This window comes from Myotis myotis, unplaced genomic scaffold, assembly GCF_014108235.1.
Source record: "Myotis myotis isolate mMyoMyo1 unplaced genomic scaffold, mMyoMyo1.p scaffold_m19_p_30, whole genome shotgun sequence".
NCBI lineage: Eukaryota > Metazoa > Chordata > Mammalia > Chiroptera > Vespertilionidae > Myotis > Myotis myotis.
In genome coordinates, this window is record NW_023416336.1 from 397,443 (window position 1) to 422,186 (window position 24,744).

General features: G+C 47.7%; 1 protein-coding gene across 2 annotated transcripts in view; it reads right to left on the reverse strand.

Annotated features, from left to right (window-relative positions):
* The window catches only part of AFF3 (AF4/FMR2 family member 3), a 498,351-nt gene that overhangs the window by 49,511 nt on the left and 424,096 nt on the right, over positions 1-24,744 (reverse strand). For both annotated transcript variants that reach the window (XM_036302283.1, XM_036302282.1), the window contains 2 exons: positions 13,976-14,162; positions 3,946-5,043 (listed from right to left, as the gene is read on the reverse strand). In XM_036302283.1, coding sequence (XP_036158176.1) covers positions 3,946-5,043; positions 13,976-14,162 — 1,285 coding nt within the window. The remainder of the gene's footprint in view (positions 1-3,945; positions 5,044-13,975; positions 14,163-24,744) is intronic.

A 24,744-nucleotide genomic window follows, 5' to 3' on the forward strand; every position in this document is an offset into this window, starting at 1 on the left:
TCTGGTACCCCTATAATTCTGATGTTGGTACGCTTAAAGTTGTCCCAGAGGTTCCTTACACTATCTTCATATTTTTGGAATCTCTTTTCTTTTTTCTTTTTCGGTTGGGTATTTTTTGTTTCTTTGTATTTCAAATCTTTGACTTGATTCTTGGGATCCTCTTTTCTGCTGCTGGATCTCTGTAAATTATTCTTTATTTCAGTCAGTGTATGCTTAATTTCTAGTTGGTCCTTTTTCATGTCCTCCATGGTCTCACTATACTTATTGAGGGATTCATTAAATTTATCGGCGGTTTCCATAAAATTCTTGAAAAACCTTATAAACGTGGCCTTGAACTCTATATCCAATCGTTTGCTTTCCTCCATTTCTGCCATTTGTGACCTGTTTCTTTGTCTCCGCATTTTGGCAGCTTCCCTGTGTTGATAGAGTGGCCCTGTGCGCCAGGTGTCCTGTAGGGCCCAGTAGCTCAGCCTCCCCAGTTACCTGGGGTGGACACTCTTGGTGCACTCTTGGTGCCTTGGTTGTTGTAGAATCACTGGGAGGAATTGACCTCCAGGCCAATTGGCTGTGAGAATCAGCTGTGTCTAAAGTGGGAGAACTTCTGTGCTGAAGACACCCTTCTGGGGCAAGACTTGCTTCAGTGGGGCTTTGGTGCTCACTGAGTCTGCTCCCTGAGTGCGTCCCTTATGGATCTGAGGAGTTGCAGTCTGGATGGACCCCCTCTGACCACTGGGTACAGTGGCTCCTGGATCTAAGGAGGTGCTAATTCAGCCTCTGCCTGAGGCCACACAGCAGGAGCCACGAAGAGGCTCAGCTGTGAAGCAATGCAAGCCGCTGCGGGGCCTTGGGCCTTCTCTTGGAAGTTCCAGGTCTGCCTGGTTCGGCTGCAGTTAGGTACATTCACATGCAAAAGCCTCTGCCGCAGCCTGGGTGGGGTGGGGTCTCAGGGAGTCAGAGGGCGGAGAAAGCGGCCATGGCCGATTCTCAGCCCGGAGTCGCGCGTCTCAGTGTTCCGGTAACGGCTGCAAGCACCTCTGAGGGAAAGCCACCCTCAAGTTCGCTCGCTGCCGGACAGACCAGCTTCTCCCCGTATGAGACCTGGGTCCCCAGAGACTTCCCGGAACCGGAGTTCAGAGCCGTCGGGAGTTTGTGATTCAAAAAGACAGCCGCGTCCTCAGGCGCCACCCCTTTTCCTCGCGCGTGCGCGCGCGCCGCCGTACCTCTGCACTTCACCTCCGCAGCGCCTCTGGCTCTCAGTGTGCTTTTCTTTCCTTCTAGTTGTGGAATTTACACTCAGCCAGCCTTCCTGTTGTTCTGGATGATGTTTGCTCAGTCCTTTGCGGTAATTTTCAATTGTTGTGTGAGGCGATAATTTCCCGGTGTTTACCTATGCCGCCATCTTAGTTGCTCTCCTCAATGTCTCCCTCTTGATCTGCCACGGTGGTGTTTACTTGCGACTGTGGTCCTTAAGGCGTTGGCATACTTGGGAGGGGGGAGTGTAGACGCTCTAGTGCCCAGGATCCTGTCTGGCGACTGGGTGCATGCACACACCCCACAGCAAAGGATTTCCACTGCCTGCCAGTGGTGGGCCCACCTGTTGAGGGTAGAAAGTCCAAGGGAGCATTTCCCCTTTCCCTGGTCCCCACAACCCAAGGAATCTGGCAACCCTTAGGGGATTGCAGTCTCCTTTCCAGGAATACTCAGAACAGGACAGGTCTTCTCTGGACCTCACATGCTCTACTGTTCTATCACACTTCACTTACAGAGCACAAAATCAAAGAGAAAATGAAGACTATGAAGATGACCACCACCAGCATTAAACTCCAAGCCCAAGCCCTTCTGAGCAGGGAAAGTACTGCACAAACCTAAGACTGCCTTCTATTGGGAGACCTGAGCCAGACAGCCTAGGCTCACTCCTGCTCTGCCCTTATCACCTAGGGATCCCAGGCAAGTTGCTTTAAGCTCCTGAGCCTCAGTTTTCTCATCTGGAAAATGGGCATGACAATGATATTTGCCTCATAAAGTTATAAGGACTCAATGGTTTAATATACACAAAGTGCTGCGTCCCTCAGGAGGATAAGCATAAGTGTCAACTATTGTTAAGGACTTTGTCCGAACTTTGGAACCATCCATGACTACTGCAATCTTTGGTTTGTCACCCATTGTGTTTTTCACTGTGGTCCAAGTTACTTTTGAAGACACAGTAACAGGAGGGGACAATAATCCTCAAAATTGGCTTTAATTTCTGACTGGGTTATTTCCATGCTGAAAAGTCTTCGAAAACTGCTGAGCATCTGGGTCAGCTTCCAGATGTATTTCCAGCCTCCCGTCCTTGCACTGCCTTTCTCGCGCCTACGCTTCCCTGGTTTACCCGTTCCCCTTTCGGTGCCGCTTCCACCCTGACCCTCTGATCGCAGTCACGTGCCACATAATGACATTTTATTTATTTATTTATTTATTTATTTATTATGTATTTATTTATTTATTTATTTATTTATTTATTTATTTTTCATAATGACATTTTAGTCAATGATGGACTGCCTACAGGACAGTGGTCCCATAAGACTGTAATGGAGGCCGGCCGGTGTGCTCAGTGGATTGAGTGTCATCCCATGCACCAAGAGGTTGCTGATTTGATTCCTCGTCAGGGCACATGCCTGGTTGTGGGTTCGATCCCCAGTAGGGGCGTGCAGGAGGCAGCAGATCAATGTTTCTATCTTCCTCTCTCTCTCAAATCAATAAAAACATATTAAATTTTTTAAAAAAATCATAATGGAGCTGAAACATTCCTATTGCTTTGTGATTCTGTGGCCGTCCTAACATCACAGCGCCATGCATCACTCACGTGTTGGCGGTGAGGCGGTGCAAACCAAGCAGCTGCACTGCCGTTGTATGACAGTACAGCACATACAACTATGCACAGTTCGTAATACTTGATAATGATAACACACAACTATGTTACTGATCTATGTATTTGCTATGCTTTTTACCATTATTTGTGTATTCTTGATACTTATGAAATTTTTTTTCTGTACAATAGTATGTCTTCTTATGTTAGCAACAGCCTCATACGTCTCCTGTTTACCTGCCTCTTTTCTCTTGTGCTTGATTTAATGTCATGTTGTTTTCTACAGTAACATGCTCTGCAGGCTGGTAGCCCAAGAGCAATAGGCTATCCCATACAGCCTGTCCCATACAGCCTGTCCCATACAGCCTGTCCCATACAGCCTGTCCCATACAGCCTAGGTGAGTAAGAGTTTAGACCATCTAGGTTTGTGTAACTGCACTCAGTGAGGTTTGATCAAACACAAAGTCACCAACAAGGCACTTCTCAGAGCAAATCCCAGTCATTAAAGGGCACACTGTACCTCCCTCCTCCTCAGGGCCCTGTCCCAGCCCCTCTCCACCACCAAGCTCCTGATCAACACGATGAGGCTGGTGCTCCTCCCACAGGGCCGTCCTCCCACTGCCTGGCTTTGTGCACTTGTCTTCAGGCTTGACCCAGTCACAGCCTTACATTTTGCTGGCTCCTCAGTCAGCGAGTGACCCCACGGTTGATGTCACTGCACCCCTCCCAGCAAAGAATGGGGTTCACTAACCAGTGGTTACCTTTCTACAGGCCCAGCTGGCCTCGCACACACTTGATCAAGACTTCCTGTATGCTTACTTCAACACGCAGCGGACAGGGCTGTTACCAGACCTGTAAAATGGGAATTATAATGGTACCCCTGCACTGGGTGGCTGTAAGGTTTTAACTGAGTGACTGTGTGTCAACCATGTGCGACAGCATCGGGCATGTGTCAAGTGCCATGTGAATGTCTGCTGAGTGAAGACACACAGAACTGCTGCTGCCTCCCAATCCAGACCAGCAGCTGCTTGTGCTGTCACCTCACCCACAAGTTAAGGGGCAGCCCTCCTTCCCCAGTCCCGCAGCCCCATGCCTACCTTGCGTTTCCTCTTGGATTTGGGCAAAGCCTTTTCTACGGGTGTGTCGGATGGGTGGCTTGGAGGTGCGCTCTCAGCGTCCTTGGCTGCAGGCGTGCTGAGGGCCGCGGCCTCCTGGGGCAAGTGTTCTGGGATCCGGGACAGGAGGGTCAGGTCAATTTTGACCCAGAGAGACCTGACCTCGTCACTGTCCTTCAGGGGGGAGAGGAGTTCGTTGCGGCCGAAGGGGACCAGCGTGTAGAACTGCTCCTCCAGCTCCTTGGCGATGTCGCTGGTGGTCCTGGCGTTGATGGAGCCCACGGGTGCGCGGGGCCCGCCGCCGCTGCTGATGCTGCCGGCGGCCTCCTTGAGCCTCTGGTCACTTGCAGAGGCGGCGGCCACGGCCGGCGCTTTGGCCAGAGGGTACTCCTCCTGCTCCGACTCCAGGTCGGAGTCCGAGGAGGAGGACGAAGATGAGGACTCTGTCTCGATGAACTCCTTGGACTTGGGGACGATCCTGCTCAGGCCCCGCGTGCGGCGCTTCTCGCAGGTGACCGAGGCGCGCAGCTCCTTGCGGTGGCTCGTCCTGCTGTTGGCACAGGGCCTGGCTTTGGTGGGCTCCGGAGGGATGGGAGGGATCGTGGCGCTCGCCCCCAGCGCGTCCGCGGGCTCCTCCGGCCGCTGGCAGTTAGCGCTCTCGCCGGCAGAGGTCCTCTCGGTGCGCCTGGGGGGCTTCTTGCCCGCAGACCTCCGCGTGGGAGCGGGCGCGCTCTCCAGGGGCGCACCAGGGAGCGGCGGCGGCGGGGCGGCTGCGGTCACGGCCACGGCCACAGCCGCAGGCGGGGACTTCTGCTTCACCCCCTTGGTCCCCGGGGCCTTGTTGGCTGTCCTTGGCCTCTGCTCTTCCTTGCAGGCGCTCTTGACGTCCTTCTCCCTCAGGCCGGCCTGGCACCCGTCGGCGAGTTTCCCGCAGTCCTGCGCGGGGTCCTTCCCGGGGGCATAGTACTGACTGCTCTCCAGGCCGTGGCTTTCATTCTGGATCAGAATAGGCGGCTTGTGGGGATTAACTTTGTTTAGCCATTTATCCAGCTGCCACTTGTTAGAGGATGCAGGCTCGGCCTAAAAGCAACAAACAAAACATCCTTTATTACAGACCTACTCAAAGGCGCCCGGCTGTTTCATCTTCACTTACTCCTCTAGGTGTACGAGCAGAAAGCAGTGGGGGGCGGGGCGGGGGGGGGGGGCGGGGGGAGCAGGGGCACAGCCGCGGGGGCAGCTCTCAGTCGGCACCTGGATGCAGGGTGGCGTCCCTTTCCTGTCCCAGGTCGCTGAAATGTCAGGGCAGTACTTTGAAGCCAATTAGAAAAAATTTAGGGATAGTACGGTGCTTCATTAGAAGCCATTTCCAACACCTTTGCCTGTTACACAATGTGTATCTTTTATAATTACACACACACACACACACACATGAGATTCTGTGAAAGTTAACTGGGGAGCGGTCTGGAGGCCAAGTGTTAAAGTGCCTAGTTTCTGTAAGACTTAAATGACATTAATATGAGGGGGCTACGTGGAGACTATAGTCCCAAAGAAGGGACATAGCATTCATGCGGTGAAGGCAAGCAGGGCAGTTACCAGCAGAGGCAGCAGCTTGGGGCAGATGGCCTGGCTAGGGGTGCAGAACTCCCACTGAGCAGCCGCAGGTGTCCCGTGAGCTCTGACGGCGGGACTTGGTTAACCCATCCCTAACCTGCTCCCACCCACTTTGCCAGAAATGTTTCAGACATGAAAGTGATCATGGGAAGTCTTTCCTGTGAGCGATTAGTTTAGAGCAGGGTCCTCAAACTTTTTAAACAGGGGGCCAGTTCACTGTCCCTCAGACCGTTGGAGGGCCGGACTATAGTTTAAAAAAAAAACTATGAACAAATTCCTATGCACACTGCACATATCTTATTTTGAAGTAAAAAAACAAAACGGGAACAAATATAATATTTGTATTTGCATGTGGCCCGTGGGCCGTAGTTTGAGGATCCCTGGTTTAGAGCAAATCATGGGTATTCCAGGTTTTAAACTCTGCCCCATAGACCCGTTCTGGGGTCAGTGAAAGCCTGGCACAGAATGTGAAATCTTCAGAGACGCCATAACAAAGAAACAGAATTTCCGGAGGATGAGGCCCAGAAATCAGGATTTTAAAAAGATTCCTAGACGATTAATGTGCAGCCAAGGTTGAGAACCACTGCCCTCTTGGCAAAGGCGTCTCTGAAGATTTCACATTCTGTGCCAGGCTTTCACTGACCCCAGAACGGGTCTATGGGGCAGAGTTTAAAACCTGGAATACCCATGATTTGCTCTAAACCACTGGCCTAGGGGAAGGCCTTAATTCTCTGTCCCACAAAAAGGTGAAGAGCCGAGGACCTGCTTGATCGGTTGATTTCTAATGAAGTCCATTGATCCATCGTCTATGATTAATAGAAAGGAGGTATATTGGTAAGTGTAGAACTCCAAACAGAGTGTTTGCAGTTTGTGACCATACGTGAGAAGGAGAAAATATGTGAGTTAGGTGACGTCTTTTTCCTTCCCTACAGCCTCCCAGCCTCTGATCGTGGCATCTGCTGTTTCAGGGGAGACCAGAGACCAGCCTAGAAGAAAGAAGACATTGCTTGGCGTTGCCTTTCGAACATGACTGGTTAAAGTCCAGAGCAAGTCAGCCTCTCTCGTAGGAGAACACATTTTCTTTAACACAATAATTTCGTGTATCAAGATTCGTTTTTCAATAGTGGGCTCCACATGAGGAAGAACTCGGGGCACAAACCCTTGAGGAGCGTGAAGGGAAGGAGGGGCCTGGCTGCGTCTGGGGGAGTCTGGGGCCGTAACTCGGGAAGCTGGGAGCTTCTGAGGGGCCACGGGGCCTGGGGCCAAGGTGAGGGACACAGAGCGTGGGAACCAGGCACCGAGCCCTGGCAGGGACCAGGGACGTCCTGCTGCTGGTCCCTGTGTCCAGTGGGCCCAGCGTGAGCATCCGAGGCCTTTGCCCTGGGCTGTTGGGTGGCGAGGCTTCCCCCTGGGACACAGATGTGGGAGGAGGAACCCTTGTGGCCCTGATTGAGGGGTGGGGTGTCAGGTCTTTGCTTTGTTTGTTTTCATGCACCAAAAGCAAGACACGAAAGAACACAAATATCTTTTTGGCGGCCTCGAGTGGTAACACGGCAATTCCGACCTCGCTTTACTTGGCTTCTCGGAGAGGAGCCCACAGAACGCAGGAGCACACCCCGTGCACACTCACTGCCATGCAGAGCGCCCCTCGGGGAGCGGGCAGGCACAGGCAGCTGCTCCACAGGGGAAGCTGTCACCTTCCCTGAGAACGAGCTGAGTGTGGCTGAGAGCTAATTTGGTGGCAAACCATTTACGGCTCCTGTTACTGTCTCCTCCCACCCCCATTGCTCTCACTGTTTCAGTGACGTGTGTGCCTCAGCTTCCCTAGACCAGTGGTTGGCAAACTCTTTAGTCAACAGAGCCAAATACGGTGGGGCCTTGACTTAGGAGTTTAATTCGTTCCGAGACCGAGCTCGTTAACTCAAATTACTCTGTCAACTCAATGCAAAAAATCGGCCGAGAGACAGCTGGTATCTCAAAAAACTCGTTAGTCGGGACACTCGTAAGTCAAGGCCCCACTGTATCAACAGTACCATTGAAATTTCTTTTGAGAGCCAAATTTTTTAAACTTAAACTATATAGGTAGGTACATTGTTATTAACTTAATTAGGGTACTCCTAAGGCTTAGGGAGAGCCACACTCAAGGGGCCAAAGAACCGCATGTAGCTCGTGAGCCGCAGGTTGCCGACCACGGCCTTAGACAAATGGGGCGCAGGAAATATGGATGCGGGCAGAGGGGCCTCTTGCAGAAAAGGGACACATATGGGCAGGGGGGCCAACACTGTGGCAGAGCATGCCCCTCACGCTGGCCCCACCCCACGTTAACACTCCTTCCCTGCCCCCACCATCCTGAGCCTCCCACAGCTCACACCTCCCAGCACTTCTGCAGGGCACTCACAGTGAAGTGAGAGTTAGTACATTTAATATGCGCCTGCTGCCTCATGTGCTTTGGGGTCATTTTTTTCCCCACGTCACAGCTGAAGAAATTGGTCTGAAGTACCATCTACACCACTAAATCACGCTTCCTCCTGCCTCTCAAAGGGAATCCAAATTTCTGGGGCTGGTGTTCAGGACATCCATCACTTTCCAGTCATCCTTCGTTGCTGGAACATCTACAGTGTGCCTCCCGCTTCACATGTGCCATCTGATTTAATCCGTACAGATAAGAAATATCACCGCTAATTTATGGATGCGAATCAGAGAGGTTAAGTGACATGTCAAAGCTGCACAGCTACCAGGCACCCTGAGACTAAACACATACCGGTTTAGGCTTAAAGACCAGGGTCTCTCCCCGGCTGCCTCGCCTAATCTCCCATTCCCCCCGCATAGCTTCAAGAAAGAGGGACCTCATTCCCTGGAGAAATGTGGGTCTTCAACCTAAAATGAGAGAGTCAGGTCTGATTTTGGAGAACACCACTCACTCTCCAAACCAGGGGTCCTCAAACTTTTTAAACAGGGGGCCAGTTCACTGTCCCTCAGACCGTTGGAGGGCCGGACTATAGTTAAAAAAAAAAACAAAACTATGAACAAATTCCTTTGCACACTGCACATATCTTATTTTGAAGTAAAAAAACAAAATGGGAACAAATACAATATTTGTATTTGCATGTGGCCTGCGGGCCGTAGTTTGAGGACCCCTGAATGTTGGTGCCTCCTGCTAACCTCCACTGCACGGCCTTTTGATGCTCATGTTCGTTTCATGTGTACCTGTGCCTTCAACAAAGCCCAGCCCTCATGTCAGGCAGGAGCCAGGTCTCGGCTTCGGCGTGTCCCTTGCAGCGTCTGCACCAGTTAGGGAGGCAGGCTGCTGTGGCTGCTCCTGAGAACAATGCTCCCTGGCTGCCCCTCAACTCCTACTCTCAGTCCTTGGAGCGGCCATTCCGGGGGCCAGGCAGTTGTGGCCCCGGAAGCTTAGCTGTGAAGACTTCGTGGCTGTGAAAGAGGACCCAGGGTGGGACTCGTGCACTGGCATGCAGCCGGGATGGCCGCCTTCCTGAGCCACCCCAGGGCTTCTGCCCATGTTTTCTTTGCTTGCTCACTGCTTTCTATTTTCAGCCACGATTCTCCTCCCTGGTTGATTCTCCTCCCTGGTGAACCTTCTCTCCCACTCATGCCTAAGCCTCCACCGAGCACTGCAGTCCCTGCTCCATCGGACTCCTTCCTAGCACCCCCTGCCGTGCATCCCACAGACACCTCGCTAAGGGGAAGCTAGTTCAATCAACGAATACCTTGCATCACATTTCTGATGATTTTCAAGGACAACCCCGGGCAGCATTTCCCACAGGTGCTTTTAGTTCATGGAGTCCACGGAAAGGTTTCCATGTCAGATAAGTCTGGGGAATGTGCAATGGAAAACAGTTTCCATGAGCAATACCATGGGCTGGGTGGAGTCCTGGGGTAAGTGATGGTTACACCGACAATCCTGGCCTTCCATGTATCCATGTGGCAGGGTCTGGGAGCTCTCTGTCGGGGTACACTCTGCTCACTGAGGGGGAGTCACTGTCCCCTGGAAAGCTCTGACATGAAAGGGTATATCATGCCAGAAAAGAAGATGAAACTCAAGCGACACAAATTAGACTGAGAACACTCAGCGAACATCAGGCCACAGGGAGGTCACTGAAGGGTGGGCTAGTGTTTGCAGTGGCCACTCTGTGCCAGCGTCGGGACAAGGCGTATATGATGGTGAGTCTGTTCAATGCAGTGTCTCTACAAGCCCGGTTATGGAGGGCAGTGCAGAGGGAAATCAGTTGAGCCCCCTGGGTTCTGGTGCTGGCCACTGAGGGGAGAACGCGGGTCCTTGGAACGTCATGAGGGCCTCCTCTCCTCCGCACATGCCAGGCTGTTACGGTGACTAACCCGCTCTTGCCACTTCCATGGCCTCTCTGCACCCAGAAGCAAGGTGCTGAAAGCTGTGAAAGGCCCCAGGCAGCTTGGCTCCAGGCCTGCTCGCCAGAGCCAGGGCCTCTGAGAAATGCTGGGAGAAACGACAAGAGCTTCCTTTCCTCACCAAGGAGTTCAAACCTGTGATCATCTCAGGGACATTCAGAAAGAACTTGCTTAGAGTGCCTAAGAACTTACTTGGAAAACTACAGGACATTGAAAAAAGAGATAGAGGAAGACATAAACAAATGGAAGAATATACCGTGCTCATGGATTGGTAGGATCAACATCATTAAAATGTCCATACTACTCAAAGCAATCTACAGATTCAATGCAATCCCCATTAAAATACCAACGGCATACTTCAAAGATCTAGAACAAACTCTCCAAGAATTTATCGGGAATACAAAAGACCCCAAATAGCCACAGCAATCCTGAGAAAGAACAATGTAGGAGGGATCGCAATACCAGATAGCAAGCTATATTACCAAGCCACGGTTCTCAAAACTGCCTGGTACTGGCACCAGAACAAACATATAGACCAAAGGAACAGAACAGAGAAACCAGAAATTGACCCAAGCCACTATGCTCAACTAATATTTGACAAAGGAGGCAAGAGCATACAATGGAGTCAAGACAGTCTCTTCAATAAATGGTGCTGGGAAATTTGGTCAGATACATGCAAAAAAATGAAACTAGATCACCAACTTACACCATACACAAAAACAAACTCAAAATGGATAAAGGACTTAAATGTAAGACGGGAAACCATAAAAACCTTAGAAGATTCCATAGGTAGCAAAATAGCAGACATATGTCATAGCAATATCTTCAGTGATACAGCTCCAAGGGCAATGGAGACTAAGGAGAAAATAAACGAATTGGACTACATCAAAATAAAAAGCTTCTGCACAGCAAAAGAAATCATCAACAAAACAACAAGAAAACCCACTGCATGGGAGAACATGTTTGCTAATGCTATTTCAGATAAGGGTTTAATCTCCAAAATGCACAGAGAACTCACAACTTAAAAGGAAGATAATCCGATCAAAAAATGGGAAAAGGACCTAAATAGACACTTTTTGAAAGAGGACATACATAAGGCTGAGAGACATATGAAAACATGCTCTAAGTCACTAATCATCCAAGAGATGCAAATCAAAACAACAATGAGATACCATTTCCTACCTGTCAGAATGGCTATCATCAACAAATCAACTAATGACAAATGCTGGCGAGGATGTGGAGAAAAAGGAACCCTCATACACTGCTGGTGGCAATGCAGACTGGTGCAGCCACTGTGGAGAACAGTATGGAGTTTCCTCAAAAAATTAAAAATGGCACTCCCATTTGACTCAGTAATCCCACTACTAGGACTATATCCCAAGAAACCAGAAACACCAATCAGAAAGGATATATGCACCTCTATGTTAATAGCAGCACAATTTACAATAGTTAAGATTTGGAAACAGTCTAAGAGCCCATCAGCAGGTGAATGGATTAAAAAACTGTGGTACATCTGCACAATGGAATACTATGCTGCTATAAAAAAGAAGGAACTTTTACCATTTGCAACAACATGGATGGACCTGGAGAGCATTATGCTAAGCAAAATAAGTCAGTCAGAGAAAGATAAATATTACATGATCTCACTCATATGTGGGATATAATGAACAACAAAAACTGATAAACAAAAATAGATCCAGAGACAAATGGCAAGGGAGGGGGAGGTTAGAGATCAACCAGAGGACTTGTATGCATGAATATTAGCATAACCAATGGACACAGACACGGGGGTGGTGGGGGCTTGCCCTCAGGGGTGCGAGTGGCGGCGAGGGGGGGTGGTCAATTGGGGAAAAAGGAGATAGAGGTAAAACTTTAAACAACAAAAATTTTTTTTTTAAAAAAGTGCCTAAGAACTGCACTTCTCCTAGGCTGGGCTTTGGCATCACTCATGAGAATGAGACTCAACTGCTCATGGGCTTAAGCTTCAAAGTCACAGAGAAGAGCCTGGACAGGGGTCATCACAGACACTAATGCTTTTTACCCACTCCACTGCCCCCTTGGCTCCTGTACTGTCCTGGAACCCAGTTATTTCTTATAGCTAATACTCTTCTGGAGTTTCTCAACAAATTAAAGCATAACTTTGGCTTTGAAGAAGTCTGTCTAAACTTCTTTACTTTATTGAACTCCTGTATTTTTTTTGTTTCATATTATTGCCATTATCAGCCTAGCTCTGATAAGGCAGGGACATGCCAGATAATTGCTGTATCCCAGAGCAAAGCACCAGGTCTGGGGCACATGCTTGATAAGTATTAGTTGAATGAATACGGAATGAGTGAATGAATAAAATTATAAAGAAGGAATAATAATTTAGTTTTGGGGAAAAGTCAGCATTATATCAACCTGTGGCTTTTATAGATTAACTAGAAGCCCAGTGCAGGGGGGGGGGGGGGTGCATGTCCCTCAGCCCAGCTTGCACCCTCTCCAATCTGGGAGCCATCAGGTGATGTCCAACTGCTGGTTTAAACCAGCAGTCAGACATCCCTCTCACAATCCGGGACTGCTAACTCCCAACCACTCGCCTGCCTGATTGCCCCTAATTGCTTCTGCCTGCCAGTCTGATCGCCCCCTAACCACTCCCCTGCCAGCCTGATCAACGCCTAACTGCTCCCCTGCTGGCCCGATTGCCCCCAACTGCCCTCCCCTGCCAGCCATCTTGTGGTGGCCATCTTGTGACCACGTGGGGGCAGCCATTTTGGGCGAGGGTGTGATGGTCAATTTGCATATTACCTCTTTATTATATAGGATGTTGCTAAGAGCCTTCCTTTATATGGAGGCTGGGCAGGGGGGAGGAGGTAAGCCTCATGGAGAGGGGAGGGAAGTGCAGGAGAGAGGGTTTATTTCAGGGTGCATGACAAGTGCTTGGAGCAGAGCAGGAAGGTACTGGAAGAAATGAGGAGTGTGGGGAGTATGTTCCCCGGGTTTCTCAGTGCTGCTGGAGGGGGAGACCCTGAGGGACTTGAGGAGCCAGTCTCCGGACTGCAGGTAAAGCCACAGCTGCTCTCCAGCGTCCTCAGGCACAGGGCTGGGCACAGAGTGCCCGAGGGCTCCCTCTCACCGCCTCGGTTTACATAAGTGGCGTTGGTTGCATTCCAGAGCCCATTTAGAAATGTGGGCCCCACAGTGATACAGTGGGTTGTTAGGTGAAAAATTAAATCCTACCATCCAAGGTAACATCAAACATTTATACACGCAAGAGGAAACTATTTTACTCCTTCTTTAGAAATGAAAGTCTACCGTACAGAGCCGGACTTGAGAAATTTGTCCTCAACCCTCTCCCAAGAACCTCCATGCCCTGAAAGACTGTTTAATATTTCCCTTTCCCCTTTAAAGTCAAAATAGCAATGTTTTTATTGGCACCTTATAATGTTTTTATATGAGGCATCTAAATCTCCCACATAGATACTCACTATAGCTAGAAAAGGTTTCATTATTATTTGTAGGTTGATGCTAATTTTTAAAAATATTTTCACAAAGAAAGCATAGTTAGGAAAGTCTTATTAATACTTACAGCTCCTGTTCTTCTAATCTGTGACAAACTGCAAAAAGGTAAGGTCTTACCATGTCTAATCCCTAAAACTCCTTTCCCTGAGTCACAGGTGGCCTCGCTTCCCATTCAGTAACCGGCCCTGGCTGCTTACTGCCCTGCTGACCCTTAGGGAGACCTGATCCACTCCAGCCAGCGATATTTCCAGCATATTTGGGAATTTCTGGCCATCAAGATAGAGATTTTTGGAGATGAAAGATGCAACTTCTGTGCTTCCAAGGAAGCTCTGTACTTACGAGAACTGCGAGGAGGGGGCAGAGCAGGGAAAATGATGAGCCCAAACCAACCTGACAGGCTGCCAAGGGGCGGTGGCCTTAGGGGTCGTGGCTGTCACAGCACGAAGGTGGGGGGCTGTGAGGACCCGGGTCCAGGACTGACTGAGGCCCAGGGCTTGGGCCGTGCAGGTCTTACCTCGGGGCTGGAGTAGTGGGCGGGCTTGCTGCCCTCGCTCTCGCTGGAGCTGCTCTCGCTCTCGGAGTCGGATCCCGAGCTGCTCTCCGAGTCGCTGGACGAACTGCTGCCGCTGCTGCTGCTGCCGCTGCTGCTGCCCTTGCTGGAGGGCACCGAGGCTCTGCAGCTGGCCTGCTGGACCCCGGCGCTGCCAGCCCACGGCCGGGGGGAAAGGGAAGGAAAGTCAAGTGAGCCAACACGCAGCACCACCGCGCAGCTGTCACTCCACCAAAGGAGCGAGAAGGCACAGGCGGCACATTTGTCCACCATCACTTGGCGCTCGAAGAGCAACCGTCAAGGTCAAATCCTGCCCGTTAAGTGGTTACATACATGTCGATAAAATTGGGAGTGAGGGCTGGTGCCTGGGGTCGTCGGGCATGTTATTTGTATGGCCACTCGGAGGGGAAGGCGGTGTGGCTCGGCACGGCTTTCTGTCCTGCCGCTGTTCCTGAGAACGCCTTTTCCAGGGCACCCCCAAACACAACCATCTACAAAGAGGCAAGGAAATCCAAAATGCTTGGAATATTTTGTGAAATTGAAAATGTCTGTTTGCTTTATTTTAGGACGTGGGCTGTGAGGAAGGGAAGTGTTCTGCTCTGTCCTTCCCTGGCCTTCTGGAAGGTTCCGTAGACCGCGGCCCGGCGGTTACATAACCCTGCGCCCCACCTCTTCCCGCCCTCAGACTCGAGCGCTGTCGTCTTCCCAGGCCCTGGCTTGCTGAGTAAACAATCATTTTCCTCTGAGCCCTTCACTGAAGGACTGGAGATCCATCACTTACATGGTTTTATATATTCCAGACCCCAGGAGAGCGGCTGCCTTAGAGCAATAACATTTCAAAGCGTACTTCATGTTCACATTTCATGCTGAAATTCCCCAGCAAGTTATGTATGCAAATTATATATTCAGACAGAATAGGAAAAATGGACATTTTCTAATGGTAATGAATTCACCACAAAAATTCAAGTAATACATAGCCACCCAAAAAAGTGTTTGAGGCAAGAATAAAGTTTTTGGTACTCCCATAATATTTAACATTTTAAAAGTCTGTATTAATTAAAACACATCTAAATCTGTTCTTTTGAGGTTGAAAGCTAAACCCAGAAAGGCAGTGACCACGTTCTCATGTGACGGCAACCAATACTTTGCTTGCCCCTTCCCACTGTGACCATGGACCATGAGCGTAGGCAGGGCGCCAGGGCTTGGCAAGGGCTGCTAGGGTCTCAGTGCAGTTCAGCCTGGACAAGGTGAGGGACCATTTTCACCGGCCCCTGCACCTCTGACAAATGCTCTGCCAGGGACGGAATCGCATAAATCCTTAGTGTGGGGCGTGGGGGTGGGGTGAAGGGGTTATTACTCATTGGAACCCGCTTCCAGAAGCATGACAAGACAAACACCGTCTTGCAGGATAGACCTGAAAATAAAAGCAATTTGTGAGCTGCAGGCCAGGGAAAGAGCGCGCTGGAACACAACCTTGCCTAGAGGTTTTTCTTTCTCCCACAGTGTCACGGCCCACACCCACGGCTGACAAATCCTTCAACACCAGGCGGCAGGGATTTCTTGTGCAGCCTCTCGCTTGCGTCTGGTGCTGAGCGAGAAGCCCTGGCTCTTTAGAAGGGAGGTGAGTGATCAAAGGCTGTAAAATGGCTTTCTTCCCTATGAACGAAAACCCATCTTTCCTGCTGGCGGAGCTGAGATGGCTCCTATCAATAAAGTCATTACAAAGGAGATTATCAGTCTCTGACCCAACACGAACACCTGAGATCCACGTTAGTAATCGTTAGTCAGGGGGCCCCCAAAACACCGGGGTGGGGAAACTCCAAAACACAAACCGACACCCCCCACTAATAAAGCTAAACCAAATCCAAAAAGCCCCAAAGCGAAGCCACACATGGCGGAGGGAAGAGATAGTCAGTCCCCCGCCCCACTTTGGATGCCCTTTTCTGCAGACTGGGAAACCGAGATGAATGAGGAGCACGTTGGGTGGTTTTATGTGATGGCCAAAGGCTTGGAGTACGTCCTACCTGCTCCAGTTCCAACAACAAAGAGCATGTGATGCGGGCTGGTGTGTGGAGTCCCGGGGGCTTGCACCACATTGCGACTCCTTAATTTCTGGGAACTGTCCACTGAGCGTGCCCATGCCGCCCCCTCTGCGAGGCTGCCCTGCAGGATGAGACCGCAGCCCAAGGAGACAGAGCCTCTGGTCCCTCAGGACGGCAGTCAGCCTTACGCGTTCACGTTTTCCTTCCTCAGACTGGGAATTCCCTGACAAGGACAGTCTTACTGACATAACGATTGTTTGTTTTTAAAACAGTGGGGAGAGCCAAGAATTTTAGGTTTCTCTTCATGCTTTGCTCCATGGGCTGAGGCTCACGTGGCTGCGGGTCAGGATAGGATATATTTGTGGTTCAGGGTCCGAGCAGAGAGTGTGTGCCAGGAAGAAAGGTTAAGGGTGGGAGCCTGGAGAGCTCTGTGCCCCGATCTGGGACCAAGGAACTGAACGCATCCACCTGGGGACAGCTGGCCGGGCTGACCGCAGCGGCCCCACTCCCGCCTCAGCACACGGCGCCGCTGCAGAGGGAGGTGGCAGTAAAAACCAGAAGAGGGGATGCGGTCCCCACTGCAGACAAGGGCTGATAAAAGGGCTCTTTGGAGACACAGAATCAAGAAGATGGGAGAAGACGTATTGGAAAGACTTCCCCAAGGAAGACGGGGCTGCATATAGTTAACGTTTTAGTGTGACAATAGGTCTCATGCTTTTGTACCGGAGATACTAAAAAATTAATTTAAAAATTTAACTTTTTCCTGAAACAATAGCATAGAATAGTTGACATGATGACATGAGTGCTCTTGGGCTCCCTGTCATACCAGGAACATGGTGCGGTTGAGTCTGTAGACATGAAAACATAGATGAGGTCATGGGATAAATCTCTGTTGCCCAGCTTGGCACCGTACCTGGGACACAGTGGGCATTCACATGTGATCACTGAGTAAAAAAATCAATAGGAAAAAAATCCATCATTGGTTTAATGAGTTTTTTTTTTTTTTTAAAGCATTTAACCTTTCAAAAAGGTTACAATTTCTCTTTTCCAATAGAAGAATATTTAAGGGGATTTCAGCACCTCTGTGCTCTCCCAATTTTAACACTTTTTCCTTTCGGTGACTATTTCTTTAAATGTACTCTAAATTTCACATGCTATGATGTAGCCCAGTTCTCTCTCGGGTGGTTATTTAATTTTTGTATTTAATTTCGTGGAACATCTTGCTGGTTTTGTTCGTGGTCAGGACCCAATGCCCCCTGGAGAGTCCTGGCTTTATTCTAATGACCGGCTTGCTGTGCCCCTTCCTTTGGCTGCAGTGACACATCCCTGCAGAAGCCGGCCTGGGCCAAGTCTGAACACAGACAGTAACAGAAAAGATCTGGAACCCAAGCGACAAATCCCGTTCTCGCAGTCCAGGGTGTCCTGCCTGCCAAGGGTAGAGTGGGGCCTTGGATAAGTACCCACAGGCGTCCACACGCTTTCAACCAACAAGCGCCGGGGGCAGGCTCCCTGCCGGCCGGCACTGTGGGCGCCCAGGGCCCTGGCCGAATGATATTATGCAGAAGGGCGGTGCCCCTTTTCACTCAGCACTCAGTGTGAACTCAACAAATGCATGATTTCCAAAATGTAATCAGTCCCCTGGCAACAGGATCCTGTATAGAAAGCACCTTTACTAGTATTGCTATTATTTGATCTAAAACTATAACCAATGATGAGACTTGAACATGGTCAAAGCTGGCGCAAGGGGGTTCGGACTGCTGGAGTTATCTTCCAAAAGACAACACTGACAGGACCGTGGACTGATGTATTTTTGTTTGTTCTGCATTATCGCCTGGAACAGCTCTGCTAACACATGGCTTTTGAAGCTCTTCGTGGTCTGGCCTCAACCACGGGTCCATCCGAAACCCCGGCCGTGATCACTTCTATCACTTTGACAGTGTGTGTCGGTTTCTGGCTGCGTGCCTTTGCCGCGCCGTCTCGCAGGAAGCCCTTTCTCCCCTCCGCTTGCCCTGCAGGCCCTCTCAGGGCCGAGCTGCAGGGCCCCCTGTTCTGCACAGGTTTCCCAATCCCCAGGCATGGCGGCTGTTCCTCGCCCGAGCCCCCCAGCACACCGCGCATTTCTCTGCTATTATCCTTGTATCCCCAACGCTGGCAGAGGGTCTGACACAAATAGATTCTCAACTAATGTTGATTGACTTAATAAAATAACGACTCCTGACACAGTGTGTAAAACTGATTCCCGATACAATGTATTTTGTTATACTACGAAGTAGCCCAGGAGATGTTGGTATATCTGTATTTTCTCTGTTGCTCTGGGGCTGCGTAGGATTTCATAAAACTGGTATCTTTAGAAAGCTACCATCTATATCATTGGTTACAAATAGAAAACCTACAGAGGCAAGGCGAGTAGCATAAGTGACCAAGTGTACAAATGTAAGGAAAACAAATGTGTAACCTGTGATGCTAACTGACAGCAGACCCGTGGCTCCCTCGTGGGCAAGGTGTCGACCTGGAGCCCAGACAGCTCCCCAGGCCAGCCTCGCTCTGCCAGGTGGAAATGGGAGCCCGGTGTTACCAAATCCTTTGATGTTCCAGAGGAAGCCCCAAATCCCAAGGTTTATTTCAAATCTCCCGATTTTAAAATGCTAGCACCCAATTTGAAAAGTTCTGACAATGAAAAGTTCCATTGTATGTCAGCAATGAGACGCATCTGTGGTCAGTGGAGGCCTGTGAGCGCCAGTCGGAGACCCTGGCCCATGTCCTGTTATCACACATTCTGAAGGCCTCAGACGGTTCCTCATAAAAGAATGAACAAAAAAGACCACGGCTAGGAGTTTTACTCTCTCAGGATTTAGGTGAGCAGGGCCAACAAGAGGCTGCCGCTAAACAGATACAATGGCTCTCTCAGTCCACTTACTTCAAAGTTTTTAAGATTTTGAAATAATGACTGATTCACCAGAAGTTGCAAAAATAGTAGGGATGTCTCATGTACCCCACACTCAGTGTCTCTCATGGCCTCATCTCATAGGATTACAGAACAATGTCAACACCAGAAAACTGACAATGGAACAGTGTGCGTATAGTTCTATGACATTTCATCACGTGTAGACTCACGTAGCTACCCCCACAATTAAAACATAGAACTGTCCCATCATACAGGAGCTCCTCATGCAACTCCTCCAGAGTCACACCCACCCCTGGCAACGACGCATCTGTTTTCCATTTCTAATTTTTTTTTTCATTTTAAGGATGCTAAATAAAAGGTATCAGATAGTGTGCATTATTTTTAAATGAGATTTATTGAGATATAATTTAAATATCATAATATATATGTAAATATATATATATATATATATATATATATATATATCCTTTTGAGATGGGATTTTTTTTTTTTTGTCAGCATAATGCTGAAATCCCTTCCAGGTATTGAGTATATCAATAGTTTGCTATGTTTTATTGATTCCATGGTATGGATGTTTAACCATTCAATCAGGAACATTTTGGCTGTTTCCAGTTTTTGGCTATTACAAATGAGTCTGCTATCTGTGTATAGGTTTTTGTGTGAATGTGTCTGTTCATTTCTCTGGGACAAATGCCAAGGAGTGTAATTGCTGGGTTGCATGATAATTGTATGTGTAGGTTTTAAAGAAACTGAGAAACTGTTTTATTAGTTTTGGGCTCTATTGTTTGGTAGTTACACATTTAAGGATACTATATCTTTTTGCTGACTTGACTCTTTTTTTTTTTTTTTAAATATATTTTATTGATTTTTTACAGAGAGGAAGGGAGAGAGAGATAGAGAGTTAGAAACATCGATGGGAGAGAAACATCGATCAGCTGCCTCCTGCACATCTCCTACTGGGGATGTGCCCGCAACCCAGGTACATGCCCTTGACCGGAATCGAACCTGGGACCTTTCAGTCCGCAGGCCGACGCTCTATCCACTGAGCCAAACCGGTTTCGGCTGCTGACTTGACTCTTACCCGTATGTAATGTCCCACTATATCCCTGGTACTTTTCTGTGCTCTGAAGTCTACTTTACCTGATAGTAATATAGCCATTTTTGCCTTTCTTTTGATTAATATTTTAATGGTATATATTTTCCATCCTTTTACTTTCAACCTACTTGTATTATTATATTTAAATTGAGTTATATTTATTTATCCTCTCTTTTAATTGGTGAATTTAGGCCTACATAGAGAACCACATCAAACCATTTTTCAAATTATCTTTTGACTATCAAACACAATTAGAAAACACAAGAAGGGAAGGGACATTTATTATATTTACCCTATTTTTACTCTTTCTGTTTTTCTTCTTTCCTTCTTGCTATCATTTTGTTTTATCAAGGTTCCTTCTTTTAACATGTCCTTTCTGTTTCAAGAACTTTCTTTCGCCATTCTTTTTGGGTAGGTCTCCTGGTGACAAATGCTTTTAGGGTTTGTTTTTGTTTTTGTTTTTTAATCTCAGAATGTCTTCATTTGACCTTCATTCCTGAAGGAAATTTTCAATGGAGATAGGATTTTAGATCGAAAATTATTTTCTTTCAACACTTGAAAAATTACTTAGCTACTTCCTTCTGGCTTGCATGGTTTCTGAAGCAGTGCCATTCGAATTGTTTTCATTGTTTACTGCTACAGGTAAGGTGGTGTTTATTCCTGCTTTCAAGATATGTTTCTTTTGTCTTTTATTTTCAGAAGTTTGTATTTTAGTTTCAGATATATCTTGGCATGGGGTTTGTGCTGACAGGGGTTTGCTCAGCGTTCCCAAACAGATGTGTAGGTTTCTATATCTTCTGCAAAACTTGGAAACTTACATTATTACTTTAACTGCTTTTTGAATAATGTTTCAGCCTCACACTTTTTCTCCTCCCATTCTGGTTCTCTGATGACACAAGCAGATCTTTTGTTACAGACATATAGGTCTATGTAAGAGGCTCTGTCCTTTCTCTTTTCTTCTCTTTTTCTCTTTAGCTCTTCTCTATTGTTCATGTTGGTGAGTTCTCTCGTTCCACCTCAGGTTCACAGAACCTCTCCCCTGTTCTCTTCACCCTGCTGTTGAGCTCATTCATTGACATTTAAAATTTCAGTGGAAGGAAGTCAGGCTTCCCACCTGGCCTTTGCTGAGGAGGAGGAGAGTGGGGTCACTTCTTTTCCTTTCCTGGGTGTTTGGCTGGAATAGAGCAATTGCTGTCTAAATGTTTCCTTCTTGCTAGGATACCCATTTCCTGGTCCTTGGACTAGACAGAACTGGCTTCCCGGGTATTTAAAAAAAGCTGTGCCTACTGGCATTTCCAAGTTGCTGGCTTCTCCAGCATTCCCTCTGAGCCATCTGAGACAAAAGGACACCCGGGGAGCTCGCCGCCGTGTCTTTCCTGAGGACCCTGAGGTCCGAGCTGATCTGCCTGCTCTTAACCTTTGTCTTATGTTTGTTTTAAATGTGACGTCTAGGAATCTTCCTATGCTTAGCAGGAGGGACAGGGAAAAGCACACCAGTATCTTGACATTTATCAGTGGGAGGAACCTTTTCTCTCAATACTTCCAACCTCCAGGTCTGGTTAATTGTCTCAAAGGCTGATCAATGAAACAGCCATGCAGGTCTCTGCTACAGTGCTTACCCATTTTAGCGTAGTGTCAACACAGGCATTCATTCACTTACGTGAGAACCACTCCTTGTGGAGATGAAGCTCAGATTTTATAAGTATGTGTTCAAAGCCAGAAAGAACATGCCACTAACAATGCATATAGGTAGCCTTGTGAGAAAAATGGTTCATGAAACGAGCCTATAAAAATGTTAAGGATGAAAAGGTGAATACTGTAAAAGTTACGTTCAGAGGAAATGGCATGGGGGTCAGGGGTAGTATCAGGGTGACATTTGTTAAGAATCCACTTGCGCCAGGTACATCAGAGTGACAGCATGTGTGTGTGCTGCGTGTGCTTGGGAGGAGGGAGCTGACAGACACTCGGCCACACACAGACACTGCAACAGCCAGCTGCTCTAGGCTTCTCCAAGGGAAAAAGTGTGACCATCACACACACTACAGAATCATAAAATGTAGATGAAATCGGCTGTGAGAGCTACAAAGAAAGTTAAAGCACTACTTGTTGACAATGCAAAAACTGCACATTTTTCATGAATCTAGAAAAATCCAAGAAAAGCTCTATAAATAAGTCAGAATAGAGCACCCAGTACCCATAGGGAAGGAAACAGTCATATTCCAACACAAAATAGTGACTCAGGACAATGGACAATACCTCCCTCCAGCCCCCACCCCCTCAGGATCATTTTATTACTTTATGCCTTTGTTGCCCTCTCACAGGGTAAGTATTATTCTGTTACTTTATGGGTGAGGACAATGAGAGACAAATAAGGGACTAAGCTGAGATTCTACTTTACCATCTATATATATAAAAGCCTAAGTGACTGTTATGACTGAATGACCGGAACGACTGGTCGACCAGTTGCTATGATGGGCACTGACCACCAGGGGAGAGATGCTCAATGCAGGAGCTGCCCCCTAGTGGTCAGTGTGCTCCTACAGCCAACCTCCGTGGCCCCTCTTCCCTGCCCGCCCCATAGGCCCCGTTTGGGGGGGCCAGCCGGCCAACCTCCCAGGGTCCCTCCCTCTGGCTGGCCAGCCCCCCTGATAGGCCTCGATTGCCAGCCAGCTGAGGGACCCCACCTGTGCATGAATTTGTGCACTGAGCCTCTAGTATGAAAATAATTAGGGATGTTTAAAACACTTATTTACAAGGATATATGCTCATATTAGTTGCAATAGGAAAGGATTTGTAAACAATCCCAAATGCCCAACGACAGGGGATTTGTTAAAGAAGTAATGACATACCTTTACGAGGGAATACTTTTCAGTAGTGTGTAGTCACTATAAACATAGTTGCAGGATACTTCCTATCATGAAAGTCCTCACAGTGCACTGCTGAGGAAATGGGCTTTTCAGTATGCAGACCAGGAATACCTAGGTGTTGATTCTGCTTTTTCCGTGGGGAGGATAGGGTTTTGCTGACTGGATTTTATTTAAGAATCAAAGAGTCCTTTGTGTCTGTAATCTGGCTCTTACATGGGATTATTAAGCACACAGATTGTCTAAATCTTCTTGACTAGTTATGTGAGGCCCAAGCATGAAAGGACTGAGGCGTGACACCCTCGAGGGGCACAAGGGGATCTGTGCAGGTGCATGGGGCACCTGCTCTGTGGGCCGCCTTTGCCACCTAAGTTGAGGACCTTTGACTGTCAAACACAGTTTAGAGAACATAAGCAGAGAAGGAACTGACAGGATATATGTGTGTGGTATCCCCCTGATAGTTGTTGGCTACAAAGCAGCATAATCATAATTACAAAATATGTACACAGAGGAATAAACCACTAGAAGGATATATACTTAAAGGTTAACTGTGGCTATTTTTGGATGGTAGAATCATGAGGATTAAATAGTTTTGAACTTGCCTATATTTTCCAATTTTTTTTACTTTTTCTCCAATGGAACCTACACTATCTCTTCCAAGTATATTTGATTGTGAAAGTTGATTCCGCCAACATAGAACTGAAATGAGCTTGCTGGTGTTTATTTAGGATTTTGGGAGGATCTGTATTTACTGGTGAACCTGACATATATTTACGTTTCCCTATTTTGTACTTTGGGGGCAATTTTTGGCAGGTTTTACATCATGGTGGTTTTAGCTTTAAAAATACATTGGAGAATGTTTTACCTGTTCACAATGTTCTAGAAAAGTTTAAATACAATGAGAATTATCTGTTCCTTGAAAATTCAGAACATACAATCAGTAAAACCATCTAGCCCTAGAGCCTTTTAGAATGGCAATACTTTGGTATCTTTTACAATTTATTCCGTAGTTAGTATCTATTCTTTCTTTTGTCAATTTACATATGTTCCAAACAAATCTATTTATATTTTCAAATTTATTTATTTCACAAAATTTATATAATACTCTCGATAAATACAAAATCTATCTAGTATATCACCTGCTCTAAACTTTGCTTTCTCTTCCCTTTATTTTATCTGTCAAAAGTTTTTCTACTTTATTCTCAAAGAAACAGCTCTTAATATATATTATAATTCCTGCATTTTCTGGCTGTGCTGTCTTCTGCATTTTCCATGTTTATTTTACAGTACTTTTACTAACTTCTTGAGTTGAAGGCTTATTTCAGCGATTTTTATTCTTTAATAATGGAAGCATCTGGACCATCGTTTTGCCGTTGAGTACACCTATAATTGCAGGTGATCATCCTCATTATGCTGTGTTTTTATTTTCTTGACTTTCTAAATAGATTGTTGTAATAGTTTTAACTTCTCCTTTGATCAAATAGTTATTTAGAAGACTGCTGTTCTATACAGGAGGACATTTAAGAAAGGTAAGTATTTAGGTCCAAAAAAGAAACATGGGGATGCAGCCTAGCAGATGGTAGACTTCTGTGGGATGGTGGCTGCAGCCTGAAGGGGAACTCCTAGGGCTCAGGTAAGACAACCGGGTAAAGGTGAGAAGGAAGAGGCAGGCCGCGCAGCTCTGTTACTGTGAACTCGGAGGAGCTGGGAATAGGACATGGCCTGGGGAATGGGTCAAGGCCATAAGTAAGACTTACACAGCACCGTGCATACTCCAAAGGTCTCCCAAACCTCCCGGTGGCCTTAGGGAACGATAAAGGGCAGCA